The following is an 18,962-nucleotide window of genomic DNA, read 5'->3' on the forward strand; positions in this document are numbered from 1 at the left end:
CTCATATTTTTTCAAGAAACCAATTCTTCACTGAAAAAGTTCCTAGAAGATTCATTATCTATGACTCCTGAAGAGAGGGCCAAATATCTAGAAACTTACGAAGTTAGTATCATGTGTTTTTACTTTTATTTAAAATGGTGTAAGAATTACTCGCATTAGCAGATACTGTCCTTAGGACTGGATCCAGTGAAGCACTTAAAAAATTTGATTTTACATTTAAGTTTCTGATCAGTTGCTACAAAGTAAACCCTGCTTTGGTAGTTTATAGTGTGCCTGCCTGCCCGCAGCTCAGTCAGCGGAATGGATTTTGTCAATGTTCCTCATCCATATTAATTCACTGGCTTAGTTTAAAATTACTTTGAAATAGATGAGAAATGTGTGCATAATCTTTTTGGAGGTTCAGGCTGCAGTTTAATCATCAATTTAAGCTGATCTGTGGCTGAAAGAATGGTCCTTCTGCTGCCTCCCCTCATTTGTACCTTCTAGTCACCTCTCTTTGGCTATAGCAATTTGGGGCACACAAAGAGCTGATCTGGCTGAAATACAATCTCTTTCTGCCACCATTCCAAACAATTAGATGAGCTAGCTGATAGTGCGGTTAGCCAGATTAGTGCTGTTTGAAAGGGTGCGGCAGAATTATCTGGTCAGTAGTGAAAGGGGAGAATGCTAATTTGCTCCTGATAGTAATGATGATCTTCTCTCAAAGTGAAAATCTTAATGATTTTTGACTCTTAGTTCCATTTAAGCTTATTGTGAAGTCCTCAGGAATACGGATGTTACCATGTGGCTGAGGGAAGTAGTAACAAACAGAAACAGCAGAGGTTCGATGACATTTTCTGTAGAAATGCTGGACACAAGATACCTGATCAGAGTTTGTCTCAAGTATTTTGAGTATTTTACCAAAAACACTTGCCTGTGGTTTTTTCTGTGTGTAAAAGTGCTATTACAAACTGTTAGGTATTTGATTTGAATTGATTGTGATGAAACTGAATTATTGGTCTTCTGAGACCCTTGGAAGTGGAGTTTGTTTATTAAATCATTTATTTATTACAAGCACTGAACAAAAATAGTTACATCTATGGCATTTGATCAAATGAAGAGCATATGGTGATTCTTAAAACACTGAAAGTCTCTCATTTAAAGTCTGATTGAAATATGTTTTAATTTTAGGCTATTCGTGTCACTCATGAATCCAGTGCCCATGAAGGTCAGACTGAGGTATTCATTTTTTTAAAGAATTCTTTGTTAATAACTACTTTGAGTTGAATATAATTGAAATGAAAATAATCTTGCATTAAAGGTTTACACTGAAATGGAGATCACTGCTTGGTTTGCAGTATTGTGTCATTAGTCAAAAATGAAGGCACAAAATCAAATGGCATAGTTGGGGGAGAAACCAAACTTGAGGCTTGTTTATATGTTTTGTTTTGATTTTTTGGTTTGGGGTTTGTGTGCTTTGGGATATTTTTTAAGATTTTACATAACATAGATGATCTTTTCAACCTTAATTTCAAACAGCCAGTAACAGTATTTTTAATGAAAGCTGAGATTTTGGTGTGGCAAATCCGTAGGTAAGACTGTAAGATCCATAGTAATCATACAAGGGAAGCAAACATTTTCTGAGGGTCTGAAGTTTTTATTAAGCAAAAGAAATAGTACAATGCTTGGTTTGCCACTGTGTGTGTGCTGTTTGTATAAAAATACTAATTCAGGTAAATTCTCACTAATACGTATCTTTATAAGCTTTTATCCCCCAACAGATTGAGGGATAAAAACCCCCAAGCCCCACAAAACAACAAAAAAGAAACCACCACCCCAGCAACAATGAAAAAACGTAGAATAAATATAAACTTAACAGTCAATATTGTTCTGCTTCAGTCATACTAAGGCAGTTTTCCATCTTTCTGGTTCAGATCATGGTATTTATTCCACAAAAAGAAAATTGATTAGATTGTTGCTTGCAGTGCTTTGTTTGACAAAGAGAGGAGCCTTCCTCTGTTTGGCTGAGACTGCAGTGGCTCATCTGCTTTCTTTTTATTTATTTTTTTTTTCTTGTAGTACAGGAGATGAGGTTTTCTTTCTTCATATGGCTTGTGCAGTGTCTTCTAAACAATGCAGGGGAAAGCAAAGCAGTCCTTTCTGTTCACTCTTGCCCCACCATCATGAAATGAAAATTGTTGTAACCATTTTGTTACAAATACTCCACTTTGTGTGATGTTTTCTTCAAAAAAACCACCACTCTTCTTAACTCTTTCTCCAAATTAATCAAAAGTTCTGCATTTCAGGAAGAAACATCAGAACAAATTCTTATTCTTCTTTCTTCTCTAAGGGAGAAACTCAAAAAGAAAATCTGGTCTGTTTCCTTTATTAATGAGTCCTTTTCTAGATATTTTTGGCAAGCTCAGTAAGAGAGAGGCTGTGAAGATTATTGCCACAAGTTGCTGAAGACTGAATCTCTTCCTAAGATCTTAGTGAAAGAGAAAAATGTTCTTTAGTTGTTTTCATATACTGTGACATTCCTCCATGGAATGGTTTGTGTATGTTTCTGTGGCAGAAATTAAGGAATGATTGGGAAAGAAAATGCAGGAACTTTGTAGTTCTCAAGAGTCTTCATAAAGATTCAGAAAGCATTAAGTGGTGATGGCATCTCCTAGTAAGGGACAGTTAACTTCTTGAACTTCCACAAATTAATTTGTTTCCTGATCAAGATAACCACAATAAAAAAGACTAATAATTGCATGGAAAGCTGAAGACTTTTTTTCCATAAAAAATTTACAAGATTGTTTTAGCAACCATGTTTAAAAACAAATATTGAATAGGTAGTTTCCCTGCCAGACATTTATTATTCCATTTGGCATAGTTGAATCTGGAAGTAATTCAACATGAATATTACTTACACTGGTAAAGTAACTTCTTCCTGTCTTTCTGTTTTCAAATTTGAAATAGTACAATGGCTGAATACATATCCTAGGACCATTTTTCAGAATAATTCTGATCCATCAACCAAGGAGAGAGAAATAAACAAGTTATCTCACTGGAACATCTAACTGCCTGAAGATCCTGTCCTACTACACTATGGTTAAATTGGCATCAAGGCCTCCCTTTTCATCTGTATAGGAGGAATTGCTTTGCTTTAAAGTACATTTCTTTGTAAGCAAAACAAAATCTGAAATGTGAATATGCTGGGAAGTGTAATTGACAGTTGGAGTGAGTTAATCTCCTAGTCTTTTTCCTTCTAATGGTACGCTTTAAATGTTGCTGTATACCTCTTCATGTAGTGGTAAAGGGACTCATGAACAGCATGCCCTTGAAGATGCTGAAGTTAGCATATGCAGGTGATACAGAGATGTTGACTTGTCCTGCAGGATAAGTTGATAATTTCTAGTACCTTTGGAGCAAGAGATAAGAGAATCCCATTCCTCCTGCGTGTCTGCTATTGCTAGGGTTACTTTGCTGAGAATTTAAACTTCCTTTCAGAGCTGGAAAGGAGCATGTTTGCCCTTCTATGACTTTGTTGGGTTTTTGTTCTCCCCCTCATCCTTGACTCCACTCCCCCCAGAACAGCCAGGGCATTTTGCATAGAAATCTTTCCTTTGAATACAGTTGTTTATGTAGTTGCTTAATAGTAGTAAGTGCTGTATCTTTGAGAGCAAAAAGTGCTTTGCAGGTCTCTTACAAACTTAAAGATTAAGAAAATGTGCAGCCTACTCATTTAGGATAATTAACTCGGCTTTTGTGCTTCCTAAGAATAGCCTGCTCTGTGGATAGTTCTGTCCCTTGGGTAGGTATTGCATAGTGCTGTCCACTTAGTCTTCTGAAAATGTTGCTTAAGCTCAACTGTGTTAGAGGAACTTCCAAAAGTGGAATGTATGGAAGTCAGCTTTGCTGATTTGGCTAAGAAACTTTGTAACTGCTTTCAAGATTTTATTCTTTCCTTCCACCATGCAAAACACATTTTCAGACCACCAAGGTAAAAGTAAAATCTTGCGTAATCTAAAAATTTAGAAGGTTTAAAAACAGCAAAGAATGCAGATAGTTCTCTTGTGATGCTTTTTTTTTTTTGTTGACTCTGTTTTCTCAGATATCTGAGGGTTAAGCCTTCAATGCTTCTAAGTAAAGCCTTTATTGGTTGATTGCTCCTGGCGGTGCTGCTAAGTCTTCTCAATTATTATTACTTTTAATCATCTCGGATGTACTTGGTTTGTATAATACACTAGTGGATTTTCTGCTTTTGTTTCTGTTCCATGTGTGTATTTCAAACCTCAAAATAAAGCAAGTTTATGAGAAATAAAAGGTTAAAAGTAATACAGTAAAGCAATGCTATCTTTCTAGTATCTCTGTATTTCATCTTTTCGTGTTGTCTGGTGTGTAGGATTTTTTTCTATTTTAGGGTAACCTGTAATCATTTTTTTTTAATTATGTTTTGAAGAAGAGGTATATTTTAAAAAAAGTATTTAGCAGGGTATTACTTATTTAACTTTAATATTAATGGATAGCTAGATTCTACATTTCAGTGATTGCTGGAAGAGAAGAGTTACAGTGATCACTTTGTTTCTGGGATTTATCATTAATATGCAATCTATTTAGATGAAGCATTTAGATGAATTGCTAAGCAAATGGATTGAAGCTGAGAGCTATGGCGTGTTCTGCCTTGATGGGTGCTTTAGCAGGCTTCGTAAGTTTGATAGCTGTTACTAATTTGCCTAGTTTCAAAAAGCAAAACAACTCACACCCCACAAAGAAAACCCAACCGCCCTTTTACGGGCCATCTATAGACTGGATTAGAACTGAGTATTTTGGGGAGGGGTTTTTTTGTATTAAAATATGTGAATTTTTTAATGAAGCTTACTGAACTTTTACGAAATTACTTAAATATTCTCTTAAAAATACAGATTTTTTTTTTTTTGTGCATTCAAAGAGTTTGAATTTTAGGAACAGTTAAGCAGTTTTAATTTTGCTAATTCATTTCAGGTTTGCTGATTAAAAGGATTGTAAATTTGGGCTTCTGCTAGAGGTGAGGTTTTGGACCAGATTTGATTCAGTTTCTATGTTAAGACTCCTAGATTCTGTGGCTCCATGGCCCACTTTTTTCACTACAGTAAAGCAAATAAATAAATATAGCAGTCCTGTGGGTACTTCTATATGTAAAAAATGTAGGTCTGTTTAAAATTACTGTGGTAGCAAGCACTAAGATCTGGGAATAATTCCACAGAAGTGTGGTGTTAGTTTCAAGGGTAGGTTGATTCTGGTCCCATATTTGAGTATCATAATGAGGGCAATTAATCCAAGACTCTTATAACAGTCTTTCTATTAAATTTTATGCTGCTGAAGCTTACACTTTCTCAAGTGACAGGTATTTCATATCCAAAGTTGCCAAATAAAGGATCTAGGGCTTTACAACAAAGCTTCGTGGATCCAACTTGCTCTCCTTACTGTGTGATGATAGCTCCTGAAAGGCAGCTATTGCTGAGACTAGAATAGTTGTCAGCTACTCAAGATCCTCTTTATTTCATAGCATTGACCAGGGTTAGGTTCGTAGTTTGTTTTGTTTTGTTTTATTTCTTGGGTTGCTTTCTATCAGAACAGTCAAAGTAACTGTTTTCAAGTAACAGATCAGAAAATCTGAGGGTAGAGTTTTCAGTGAAAACAGGAAAACATGTCATTATGTGAGAGACTTCCAGGCCTAGAGTCTTTTGCAAAGCAAAAGTATTGGAGTTGGGGAGGAAACTTATTTTGCATCCTGCCTAGCAATTTTCGTTACTTATAAAAAGTTACTGTATTGTTTCTTGAGAGAGCTGGAAAGGAGGAAAATGCAAAGGCACAGTTGTTACAGAAGTAAACCAGAAATAGGTAGAAATTGTTTAGCTTTGTTAGCTTGAGGGAAGTTATTCCAGTTAGAAAATATTATCTGTACTGATTCTTGAAATAAATGACCTTTTTAGAATGTGAATATAATAATGTGAGTAGCAAGATTTTTGTTCTGTTCTCATATTACTGACATCCACATTCACTACTTTGCAACTGTTACAGCTCAATTCTACAGTAAGGAAAATGGCAAGCTATACCATATTAGTCTTTTAGAAAGTACTTCATCGGCCTTTAGTCAAGTAATTAGATCGGGAGAATAATCCGTATTTAATTTCTGCATTTCTAATTGCTTTGACATGCTTAAGTCATGCTCAAGTACTATCCTGATAATAGTATCTGAAGTTTTAGCCAGGTGTGCATGTGATTGTGGTTGTTGAAATCACTCTGGATTGTCAGACTATCTACAATACCTTCTGTCTTCCACCAGCTTCCTGGAACAGCTCATCTTACTGACTTGTAGGAGCTAATGGTGGCACAGATGTGTTAGAAGCACACTCCTGGGAAGAGAGGAGAAGGCTTAGCAGACTATACTTAGATCAGCTTTTGCTTCTGTGCACAGCAAATACTCAAATAGTTGTGGTGTTAAGTAATTGGCAGGCTGTTTGTGCAACATCAAGATATCACTAACTGCTGACAAATGGCTTTCCATATCACTTTTTGTTCAAATGATAGAGTGAACTTTTTATTATGTCTTGTGGTACTTGCGGCATATGGAACCACTTTTGTGTTAAAGGTTGAAATATTTTTGGACAGGGTAGTTTTAGCATGGTTTATGCATTACTACTTAGCAGAATATGATTTGTGGTCTTTTGGAGGTTTACTTCTTTTAAATGTTACTACAATACAGCTCAAAATAAGGTTTCAATCAAGCAAATAAATAAAAGTGAAATGGCCACTTGAAATACCTGTGTTAGATATTGGTTAGAGGAATAATAAGAGCTTGATTTTGTACATGGCCTAAATTTGCAGGAAAAAATTAAGAACTCTCAGATTCCTGGTTTTCCTTTGTTTTCCTTAGAGGCTATTGAGACTGTCCAACTAAATGAAGTTTAACCTACAGTATTTCAGTTACTAGTTATTATGGAGAGAGAACTGCAATACAAAATGTATCAACTCTTTCAGGGAGCACAGAAAATACTATCTTTGGTTCTGTAACTTCTCCTGGGGTTTTTTGTTTATTTGGTTTGGGTTGTTTGGGTTTTTTTGTTTTTTTGGTTTTTTTTAATACACTTCATACATCTGTGTATCAACTGACAGCTTTGACTACTAGAACTGTATATTGGGCTAAATGAGGCTCGGAACTGAACAGACTGAGGTGCTCTGTCTGAGCTGCCACTTAAATTGAAACAACATTCTTGCACCTCATTAGACTGCTGTTAAAAATATTTATGGTGGAAAAATTAGCCTTTGAAAATCAAAATTGGTGTTTGACTCTGGCAGTATGAAAGTCACAAGAAAGAACTGGTCTCAGATGTTCATAAAAACCTGAAGTACTTGTGCACATCAGTATGTTTACTTAGATAAACTTTTTGTTCACAAGTTTGATCAGGAATATTATTAACATGGATTGAAGTTGGCACCCACTAAAAAAAGCTACCACAGCCTGATTCCTTCCTTAACTCAAACCATAACTGCAAACTGTAGTCTGTAAACTTGTTTAGTGTGTCTTGAGAACTATAATCTTCCTTGGAATGCACCAAGTTAGACTTTGATCACAGTAACAGTCGTTAACATTGGCAAGAACTAAGTAGAGTCAATGCACTCTGTTCTCAACTGCTATAAAACCTGAACTTTCAAAGATCCCTGGTTCCCTGGGGCATTACAATTTATTGTTAGAGAAGCAGCATAAAGGAGCTTCCTTTTCACTCCTGCCAAGAACGTACGGTGGGGATTTTTTTCTCAAACATCCCATATTCCTCAGTGTTTCTTCTGAACAACCCATAGTATTGTAAAGAAACATTTGCACCTCGGGAGAATATCAGATCAGTTATATAACTATTTCTGATTTTTGTTTAGCTTAGCATTACAGAACAAGCATGTAATCTGTCCTCTAAAGGCAATGAAGTTGCCTAAAAATATTAGCTACAGCTTTTTCGCTTTTACAGCCTACACAGTAGAAGTGTAAAAATGGACTTACTAGAATCATGCAAAGCATTTTGGAAATGATTAGTTTTTAACTCATTGCATTGCTATGTTATTTAATGCATCAGTGTTTGAGACATGCATCAATCTGATTTATAAGCAATTTTACTGAACTGTTATTCTGGGTCTTATGCTTAACTGTAAAATCTGTATGAAGTATCTCTGATTCCTAGGATGGAACATACTATAGAGGATATTCGCACCCATAAAGCAGCCCATGAATTTAAATAACAGCTGTATAAGAAATAGAAATAAGAAGTGAAAGTGATAAAATGTTTCTGCAGTTTTGCATCCAACATCTGTACCAACCAACAGCCATAAGTTTTGGGTTTGGTTTTTTTTTTTTTTTTGTTTGTTTTTTTTGTTTTTCATCTCTCCAATCCATAACACCTCCAGTGCTGTTCTTGCACTATCTGTGTAAGAGACCGCAAACAGCAGGCTCTAACCATCTGTTTGCTCACTCGCATTTTAGCAGGCTAAGCATGACAGGCGATGGTTGAGTTCACACTCAACCCCTTTCCCGCAGGCAGAAGAGAAACTGATTTGTCTCTCTGTTCTATTCTTTATCCAATCACTAATTGGAGAGAATAAAAATTATAAGAATTTGCAATCCTTAAGACTGCCCCAACATTTTACTACTAAGGCTAAAGCTAGAAGTGGGCTAAAACTACTCAGAGCATTGGTGTTGCATCAACAGACTTTGCTCAAGGAAGCATTCTAAAAATAAACACTCATAGAGTGATTTGTGTTGGAAAGGACCTTAAGATCATTAGTTCTACCACCTGCCATGGACAGGGACATCTCCCACTAAATTGGGTGTGCAACAATGCAGTTCAATGTATTCAAGAAAAAAAAAATCTTGCAGAGGAAAAACTATTTGGAAAAAATCCCATTAATTTAGGTTTTGGAGAGCTCCCTAACCTTCAGAACTTCTCTCTTTTTTTTTTTTTTTTTTTTTTTGTAATTTCACTAATCTTTGATCACAGAAGTCACCATTGTGATAATCTAGCTTGACTTTTGCCTAACATAGGCCATAGAACTTAAATTTAGGTCTCCAGAGAGAGATAAGTTATCACTAATTTTGAAAAGATTTTTTTTTTTGGGTGCTCTGATCTCACCATTTTTTCTCGTCCTAAGCTCTGTCTTTAGCTATATGTCTAGCAAAGTAATACTCTCAGGTTACTGCCTGTTCTTAATCATGGATTAAACTGATATGGAGAATACTATAAAGTTTTTCCTTTACCAGCTGCAGAAGCACTAATTAAACCTACTGGTGCAGCAGTTGATCAGCTAGCAGATATAGCCCAATTCAGTTTAAAAACTGTAATATCTGTTTCAATACATATTAATGCTGATAATTGTAATGTTGACAAAAGAAGTAGCGCTGTGTGGAGTGGAGTTTATGAACCTTAACTTCATATGAATGTGCATGTTACACAGGCTTTTGTTGCATGTAAGGAAGTTCTGGTTAGGAACAAGGCTTTTCTTGCAGTTGAAATATTCCTAATGTGTCTCATTGGTGTGAATTCTGTGGTGTTGGAGATGAGCTCATGAAGCAGCTTCTGCCTCTGTGGAATACTTCCTTTGTCTGGCTGCTTATTTTCTTATAAAATCTTGAAGGAACTTAGTGTCTGAAGATTTCGTCGCCACCACCACCATAACAGGCTTCTAATGCTGTTAAAAGATTGAAAACACTTGTGAAGGAAGGAGAGAATTTTTTTTCAGACATGATGCATAGATTTAATTTGCATGTAAAAAACCCACTAAGGATAATGACTTCTAAGGAAGAAAAACACTATTACACTTTGAACTGTAATACAGACCCTTTAAAACACTGTGTTGAATTCAATAATGAGCAGTTACTTCAGCAAAACAAAAAAAAGCCTTAAAAGGTGGCAGGGGAAAATGATAGATATTAAGTACATCCTCTCTGAATATAATCTTAAACATAATAACTCTTATTGTCCGTTTGTCTGTAAAAGTTGCACTTTTTATTGTCACTTCAACCCTCCCCCATCTCTACTACAGGGCTTACTGTATGGGAACTGTATAATGAGGCCACAAACACTTTGTAGGGAGGAGTTATTGTACACTCATGGATTGACTCAACTGAGCAGATGCAGAACATGTGGCAGGGCCTCTGATCCCAGCGTTGTGTATATGAAACAAAGACAGACCTAAAAGTATTGTATCTCCTTCTGTTTCCCAAGTTTCTGGTGGTGTTGATGTACAGTTAAAGCTCCTTTGATCTCTGTCCCAGTCCAACTAGCATTTCTTTCTACACAGTGACACAACCTCAAAATGGAGGAAAGAAGAAACCAACAGTCCCAGCATAGTTTGTCAGTTGATAGACAGGGAAGCTTCCTTAAAGGACGGAGCATGGGCTTGAATTTCTATTGAAAAAAGTCCTGAAGTTGAGCTTCCAGATAGATGAATTTTTATCACCACTAGCAAGTTAATCAGTAATAAATATTTTGTCTTGGGAAGAAATGGTCGTGCAGTATCAGACACCACTTTGTCCTGTCAGGTCTTCAATGCATTAGACATGGACTTAAAGTACTTTGCTGGATTGGGTTCCCCATGCAAGATGAGCAGACAGATCCCTGTTTCTAGAACCTCACTGGTCTGGGCATGAGCCAAATCATGAGCTACTCAGCACTGTCAAACTTCTGCACTTTTAGGTGTGTGCAAAAGCACAGCTCTTGGTGCCTGACAAACTTTATAGGTGTTTCTTTTAGATCTTAGACTTAAATGGCTCTAGGCCTTAATAACAACAATATATAGGATTGAGTTTTGGATTGGGGCAGGTGATAATTGCTTGAACATTTTTTGGACCTGTTCCATGAAGCTTTTAACTAGTTTATAAAGTATTTTTTGCATTACAAACCATAAACTTAATGTGCTTGCTGGTTTATAGGACAATAATACTCAATTCTATTTCAGGGATTTTGTTTTACCACTTCAGATACTTGACCTGCTGCAATTTTCAGCACAGAAATATGTTCCTGTGATCTTTTCTTCTTGTGAAGTTAGTCTAATTCTCCCTTCTCTGCAGTTTCTAGTTGTTAATAAGTCTTATTTAAATAGTGTCTCAAGTCTCTCATGATTTGACTTCCACATTTCAAATTAAATGTGAAATGTATGACTTTGTATCCTTTATTTGGAGATGTGTATTCAAAATTAATCTCATATTAATATGGACATGTAATTATGTTTTTATTTCTTAATATTCAGTTAAAAAGACCTTCAATTGATACTGCTTAATTTGTGCTTATTATTAGAGCAATCCATGGAATTTTATGGCTATTGATTGTAGCCTTGTTAATTAGACATAATCCAGTGTTAACTTCGCTTTTCCAGAATTCCTATATACAGTCTATTGAAATTTCACGTGTACAGATGCAAAAGTATGTTTTCAGTGTGGAGGAAATTTGTCTTTGTCTTCGATCTCAGTAGGGGACCTACTAGTACAGGAAATAAAAGATAAAGAATTTAACGAATGGAATTTAAAATGAGGACAAATACTTACCCAGAAATACTAAAATATTAGTTGCCTTAAACTGCATCCTAGATTATAAATTCAGTTTTGATAATTTAAAGTCTTTTCTGGTCTCATTGCATTTGTAGAGAGTGTGTTGTTAATATATTCTTATTATTTTAGAAATATTAGCCAGAAAACAAGTCAGTACAATCATTAAGAATGGTAAAAGTCAAGAATTGTGGTAAATACTGTAACAAAAGTAAAAAAGCTTTATAAAAACCATCTTCCAATATTCTGGTCATCCCTATACTTTTAAAGAAATATTAAATTTGATAATATTCAAAGTCTTATTAGTAGGTTCATAATAATTACACCAGGAGGGTTTTTAAAGACCAGAAGTATACAGTTTAACAGCTTCCAGTCAATGGAATGCATCAGAGCCAGAGTAAATTCCTAATCTCAACCAGTTTTTTAGTTTCAGTTTTATAACTGTTTCTAAGTAAACAGTAACTATATTGCAGATTCCAGAAAGACCAACAATCTGGTCTGTTCTGACAGCAGCAGCTCTCAAAATTTTGTAAAACATTGTGTAGTCTGTCTTGCCTTTTATCATGAACTGTCTAGTTTGCAAAGCTCTTAAGTTTCTGCCCCACAGCAGGTTCTGATCTTACAGGTTACTCCTTCCATAGGAAGGTCTGTGGACTGTGAGGACTTTAAGCAGCAGTGTTTTATCAGTCATCTTTTGGAATTTTCTTAGGCAAGTTGAGAATAAATTGTTTTTAAAGCCATCTGATACATCGTCTAAATGTAAAGTGTCTCATTTTTAAATTGGTTCTTCAAGTGAAGAATTTGGAAAAAATCAGTAGGACAGATAAACTGTGATAGTTATTAAACTCTTGTAAGCATCTCTGACTCATAGAAGTATTGTCATTGCTAAATTCTTCTTTATCTAGTTACATTTTTGGGCTAGAGGTTTTCTGGTTTTGTCCTTTTTTATGTGGAGCTGCTGAGATTTAGGGGTGGATCAGAATGCTTGAAAGTCAGAAGCTAATTGGAAAAATAACACCTGTGACAAACCTGTGGAAAACTCTATCCGCTGGGCAGGTTATGAGACTTGATAACTTTCCATGCTTTTTTCTGAGCTCTGCAGTTTCTACTGTTCTTGGTGCTTGCTCTTCATGAAGAATTTCTATCCCTGCCTTTGTCTTTAAGGTCCACAACATGGGAGCAGAAAGAACCAATTTCCTATCACTCTTGGTAGGAAAAGGTGGTGGTGGGAATTGAACGGGAAAGAAGATAAATAATACAAAGAAAGTAAATGGTTTTGACTGGCACTTACACATTGATTAAAAAGTGAAAATGTTTTTTTCCAGAGAAGCTATGTAATGCTCAGTTTTTGCAATCTACTATAATCATTCCATTGAATGCATGATGTGGGGCATAGCTTAAGGAACTGCAGTTTCTGTTCTGCTTACATAACTTTAATGGATTCACAAGCAGCTGACAGGTCTCAGTGCAGGTAAGTGGGGTATTACTGATCAGTAAGTATGTTTGCTAGTGCAGTTCTGCAGGGATTGCATGCTTCTAAGAACTATACTGTTGAACAGCTTATATCAGTGACATGGAAGAAAACATAAAAAATACACCCCCAAACGTACAGGCAGTGTAAAAAGATCAAGAGATAGTAAAGCACAAAACATCAACACAGGACAATCTGGATTGCCCTTTAGGTTAGCATCAAACATAAGAGTTCTGAGGCCAGATAAAAGCTGTGTAATTAGCACAAAAGATACAGTTTATTTCATGACACAAGGTGAGGGGTTCTCTGAAAGACTGAAGATTACATTGTGGTGTTTTTTATATGCTGACAGGGGAAAAGAATGGTGGGCGATAAGCTGAAGGTGAGCCCCTGGTTTGCCATCGTGGCCAGATGAACTAATGTAATCCATTGATCCATGTTCATATCCTCATTAAGCAGGACTAAAAAGGTTGCCTTTTCATTTAGCACTGATGTATTTAGTAAACTGTATGAATATGTTACTTACTGTCTCTGTAGCTACAGACAGGATTGATTTGAATTTTGATTTGTTCTGGTTTATTTCAGTAGTAAAAAAAAAAATAAATTGTTAAGCTTGAATGTTTGTTTTTTATTCTGTGAGTATGTTCTGATCCAAACAAAACTTCAACTTGATTGGTCCTGTGGCCTGTGTGGGACAGAAGATCAAAACTAAATCATCACAATGGTCCTTTCTGGTCTTAATATATTTACTGTAACTTTGTCAGCTGCAGCTGAGAGTCGTTTTTAATACTTCTGTGGTCTTTCTTCTAATAGTAACAATTTGAATGGTTTAACATAGTCCTACTGCTTCCACGGATACTAAAGGGATCCTGAGTGTTAATGGCAATACTGCCACTGGCCTGCTATTTTAGAAGAATAGGTGAAAAACTTAGGAAGTTGCATACCTCACCACGGTAAGCTTCCCTTTTCCTTTGCTTTCCTTTTGTGTTAGACATGGAACAGTAAAGAAACTCTGGGTTCTGTTACAGTAGTTGCTTGATTCATTTTAAATCCCAGAGTAGCACCACCTAGTTTTCCTAAATTACCAAAGAACTGTTGCTCACAGTTTTTGTAGCTGTAGACAAAACTGATCACATGCTGTTCTCAACTATTCCTTCCATGAGATGATACTTAAATCTCTTCCCTCCACACTTTCCAACAGTCTGTCTCTTGAATGAGTCAGTTAATTTGTGTTCATATTATGAAGTTCACTGGGTGTGAATAACCTCTAGCTTATCGAATGATAAACTTCAGATTTGGACCATGTCTTTGCTTATTTTCATTGTTCTTTTATCTTCTCATTCAAACTCAACACATTCTTGATTATTATCTATGTGATTCAATCAGTTAAAGGACAGTACAGTAAGCAGTGGACACTTTTGCAGTTGCCTTTTTAGGTATGTTACTTCAAGTTTAAGTGGGCTAAGTATGTTCTTTTTTAATGTTTATGTAGTCGTCATCGTCCTCGCTGTCTTCACCACCATCCTCATCGCAGCCTCAGGTTAGCCACAGCAGAACGAAGGCTTCACCATTGTGTCACTCTGCATCCCTCTCCTGGGCCAAACGTAATCATGTAGGTCCTGCAAAGGCTACCAGTCCGTCAATCCGTCTTCGTCGTTGGCGGCCCTTGATACGCCTTCCATCTGTTGGGCTTCATTCTGTTGTAAGTGTAGTCCATCTTCAGTCTTTTCTTACTCTGACATGACTGGCCTTCAGCCACGTAACTTCAGTCTTCAAGGCGTCACTTTTTGTTGGGGTCTTTTCTCAACCATTCTTAGGCTTGCTTTCTTCTTTTTTTTTTCCTTTTCTATTTTTTTTTTTTTTTTTTTTTTCTCCCTCCTTTCCCCCATGTCAGACAGCAAAAGTACATCGGTGCATGCTTTGCTGTCCAGGTATTTTTTATTCAGTACATCTGCCAAATCATTGTCAAAGCACAGGTGAAATTTGCCTTTCATGAAGTAGCTTTCTTTTTTATTTTTTTTTATTTTTTTTTTTTTGCCATAGGCTCTACATCCAGCCTCTTCTTTTCACCTCATCTTCACGATCTTTCATTTGGATGTGCTAAACCAAGGGGCTTCTAATTCTTTGTCATATGATATTATTTCTTCTGTGTTTGAGACCTGGTTTATGTTCGCACATCCTAAACCTAGTCTCCTTTTCTTTCATTCTAAGTCTTGCTTAATGGTCCCTGTGTATTTCAGTAAAGATGAAATGTTTCCTGTAAGTCCAAGGGGCTGGCTTATTTTGTCACTTGACATCTGTTTCTTTATCCAGTTTGTAGACATACATTACGGTTGAAGGTGAAGACATTCTAATAAGAAAAGCTTGTCATCAAGTAGCATACCTAGACTTCTTTCCTTCTTCACTCACAGGGCACAAATATATCTTGAAAACATTGAAAAACATTATATGCACACAACAGCCAATATTTCTAAACTGTCATATGACCACCATCAGAAACACTAAACTGAAAGAATGGTTTAGTGTTAACTTCATCCTGCTTTTAAGGAGTGATCACACTTCTACTACACTCAGAAAAAAAAAAAAATCTTGATACGTAGAAGTGAATAGTCTTAAATAAAATTGGGACAGTGCTTTCCTTTTTATCGTTCTTTGGCAATGACCACTTTCACCTGTGTTACTAGAAATTCTTATTTGAGGTATGTGGATTTTTTACTGAGGTGAAATAACTATTCTGGCTGTGGTCCAAATATTTTCCTTTTTTCATACAGAGCTGTTTTTCCAGATATGGAAATATTTCTTAATGTTTTAATGCTATTAAAAATTAGTGTCCAAATGCTTCCATTCCTTTATAGCTTTTATATTTTTATCCTGATAAGTATCTCAATATGAGACCTTTTCCCAGACTCCTTTCTGTTTATGTGAATAATAATTGCTGTTATTAAATATCTAGCTCTCTTGTAATCTTTACAACTAAGGAACATTCTTGATGTTACCATTTGGAGCTATTTAAATATCTTGAGATTGAGGAGGCATGGAGTTCAGCACTGAGTTAAGTTCTCCCCAACTCATGCTTCCTACCCCCTCATTTAATATTTATGTCATTAACATTGGCAAACTCTGACATTTTACACAGGGATTATTTTTGTTTGTTTAACAGAACTTGGAAAATTCTGTGTTACTTCTTGTCCACTTAAACCATGACACTTCTGTCGTTTGACAGTGGGATCTTGTTTGAATTTGACCTATATAAGCTCATTGTTAACAAAAGACTTATTGAGGAAGACTTGAGCTTGAGCGTGCCTGCCTAGAACAAAAACATTAATTGACCACAAGTTTACTTCAGTGCTAAATAGATCATGACTTATCCAAGGATGGCCATTACAGCATAATCTGTTGTCATTATACTAGAAAACCACTGTCAGCAAGTTGAGGATTTTATTCAAAAAAATTCTAAAAATAACTCCTCATCGTTAGCAGTGAGCATTTGCTTTGAAAATGTAAAAAAAAAAAAAAAAAAAAATTAAAAAATAAGTAGCCTTTGATACAACTCTTATCTGGCAAAACTGAAGCTTACCACTAAAAATAGTTTTAAGTATTACTTGTTAACTCCCCTGAGATCTTTACTTTCTCCCTCTTACATTATAATTCTAAGTCCTGTATGCAAAGACTTATCACTGAATACAATATAGTCTGATACTTATTGGTAACTAAAATGTTCTTGTCTTTACACTTTTGTATAACATACCTTTCCAAAAAGTCTCAAGAATGCACAGGCTATATGTAAATTAGTTTAATATGCAAAAAATCAGACAGCATTTTTAGCATTAAAGCTGTCTCAGCTGGCTCGATAATAAAATGCTATGTTGTCTTTCAAGTTTTGTCCTGTCAATGCCTGTCACCAAGTATTATTAGTATACCACTGATCATTCTGTGTACAAAAGATGTATAGAGAGGCTGAACTGGTCTCAGCGTTGTATGAAAATGTTCTAGTATTGCTTTTATTAAGAAATCTATGCACTTAAAGGAGGGGAAGAAACATCCTGTATATTTTGTTTAAAATACAGTTGAATTTCTTGCAATTCTAAATATATTTCTACCGCTTAAACATTGAGAAACAAAAAATAGATAGTTTCAAAATTAAAAACAAAAGTTTTAATTACGGGAGACAGTATTTATGCTCCATAAGTAAAAGTACCCACTTGAAAACTTTCTTTTGTCGTGGGTTGACTTTGGCTGGACACTAGATGCCCACCAAGCTGCTCTATCACTCCTCTCCTCAGCAGGACAGGGGGGAGACTATAAGATGGAAAAAACCTCTAGAGTCAAGATAAAGGCAGTTTAATAAAGCAAAAACAAAGGTCACGTGTGGAAACAAAGGAAAACAAAAGGTTTGTTCTCTACTTCCCATCAGCAGGTAATGTCCAGCTATTTTCTGGGAAGCAGAATTGTGATTGTGTTGTAATAATGAATGCCCTCTTCCTCCCTCTGCCTTCTCTTAGCCTTTATTGCTGAGCAGACATCATACAGTATGCAATATCCCTTTGGTCAGTTTGGGTCAGCTGTCCTGGCTGTGTCTTCTTCCACCTCTCCCAAGATCTGTCCATCCCCAGCCTGCTGGGTGAGATACAGCTTGATGCAGTGCGAGTACTGCTCAGTAGTAGCTAACACCCTGGTGTGTTATCAATGCCTTTCTTGCTACCAATACAAAGCACAGCACTGAGAGAGCTGGTATGGGGAAAGTCAACTCCATCTCAGCCAGACTCAATACGACTTTTTATATAATGGGGAAAAAAAGAAAACAAAAAACCAACAACAACAAAACAAACAGATAAATACAGTACAGTAGATGTAGCAAAATTTTAAACCATAGATAACAACATGCCTGATTACTAATGTTGAATTTTTCTCAGTCCTTGTAATGATCTCTTATTCTTCCAGCTCTTTTCCTCTTTTAGTGTCTCTGCTTGCCTTAGGATCATTTTGCTGGCTTTTATATGTCAAGCTATTCTCCTAATTCTTTTTTCTTTCCTGCACATCTCAAATTGGAAAACATGCTCTTTGTTTTCGCTCATTTACTTTCTCTGTCAGACTAAAGTTCCCACTCTTTAAAAAACAAACCAGGAATACCTGTTTAGAGCAGCACACTGCTAAATAATCCCTCTTGCTTATGGATCTAAAGGGAGAGTTGTGTTTTTATAAACATTCTTTATCCAGATACTCTCGTCACCAATACAGCCCATCTCTGAATTTCAGCTTCTTGCTTGATATCCTCTCATTCAAAATCAGATGCTACTGTCCTGCATCTTGGAATTGTACCTCATTTGACACTTGCATATTTCTAGCTGTAGTTGGGGACACAGTAAACTTGAGACAACATGGTAGAAAAATACATAAGGCAATGCTTAGCAGAGGATCTTCTTGTCCATTCTTGGGTCAGCACTCAAGACAGTCCCTCAGCATCTTTCTTATAGAAATTCTTTTTCATTATTCTGGACAAAGGATACCTTGATCTACATTAAGCGAAGTATGTTCAAGTGTGAAACTCACTGCAGTATATTGAGCATGACCTGAGATGTTGCTGTTCTCTGAGATTGAGCCAGAAATCATCTTGCTGAAACCTGTGATCATCATTCCAGTGGTCTTTGTTTTAATTGAAGTATTTTAACCAGGATTCAAATACCTTTTACGGGCCTCCACGGTACATTTGTCCAAGCATGTTCTATGCTTCACAATGGAAATTAGAGACGCCTGATCTACCCAATAGCAATTGCATCACTTTTTCCCCTTGGAAATTTACTGAATCTAAACGTAACATTCTGTTGTGTAGACTTGATTTTTGAATATGTTTTTCTTTGGCCTCTTGTGACTCCTTGTGAGTGGAATTGTATAGTTAATTCCCTAAGGTTTTTTTCTTTTAGATTTCAGTTACTTTTGTCATGATCTTTCAGT

General features: G+C 36.0%; 1 protein-coding gene across 1 annotated transcript in view; it reads left to right on the plus strand.

Moving 5' to 3' along the window:
• Positions 1 to 18,962, plus strand: part of UCHL3 (ubiquitin carboxyl-terminal esterase L3 (ubiquitin thiolesterase)) — a 44,504-nt gene that overhangs the window by 15,589 nt on the left and 9,953 nt on the right. The window contains exons 5-6 of the mRNA XM_010014150.1: positions 17 to 102; positions 1,171 to 1,218. Of these exons, the coding sequence (XP_010012452.1) occupies positions 17 to 102; positions 1,171 to 1,218 (134 nt within the window). The remainder of the gene's footprint in view (positions 1 to 16; positions 103 to 1,170; positions 1,219 to 18,962) is intronic.

This window comes from Nestor notabilis, unplaced genomic scaffold (assembly GCF_000696875.1).
Source record: "Nestor notabilis isolate BGI_N333 unplaced genomic scaffold, ASM69687v1 scaffold3625, whole genome shotgun sequence".
Lineage (NCBI taxonomy): Eukaryota > Metazoa > Chordata > Aves > Psittaciformes > Psittacidae > Nestor > Nestor notabilis.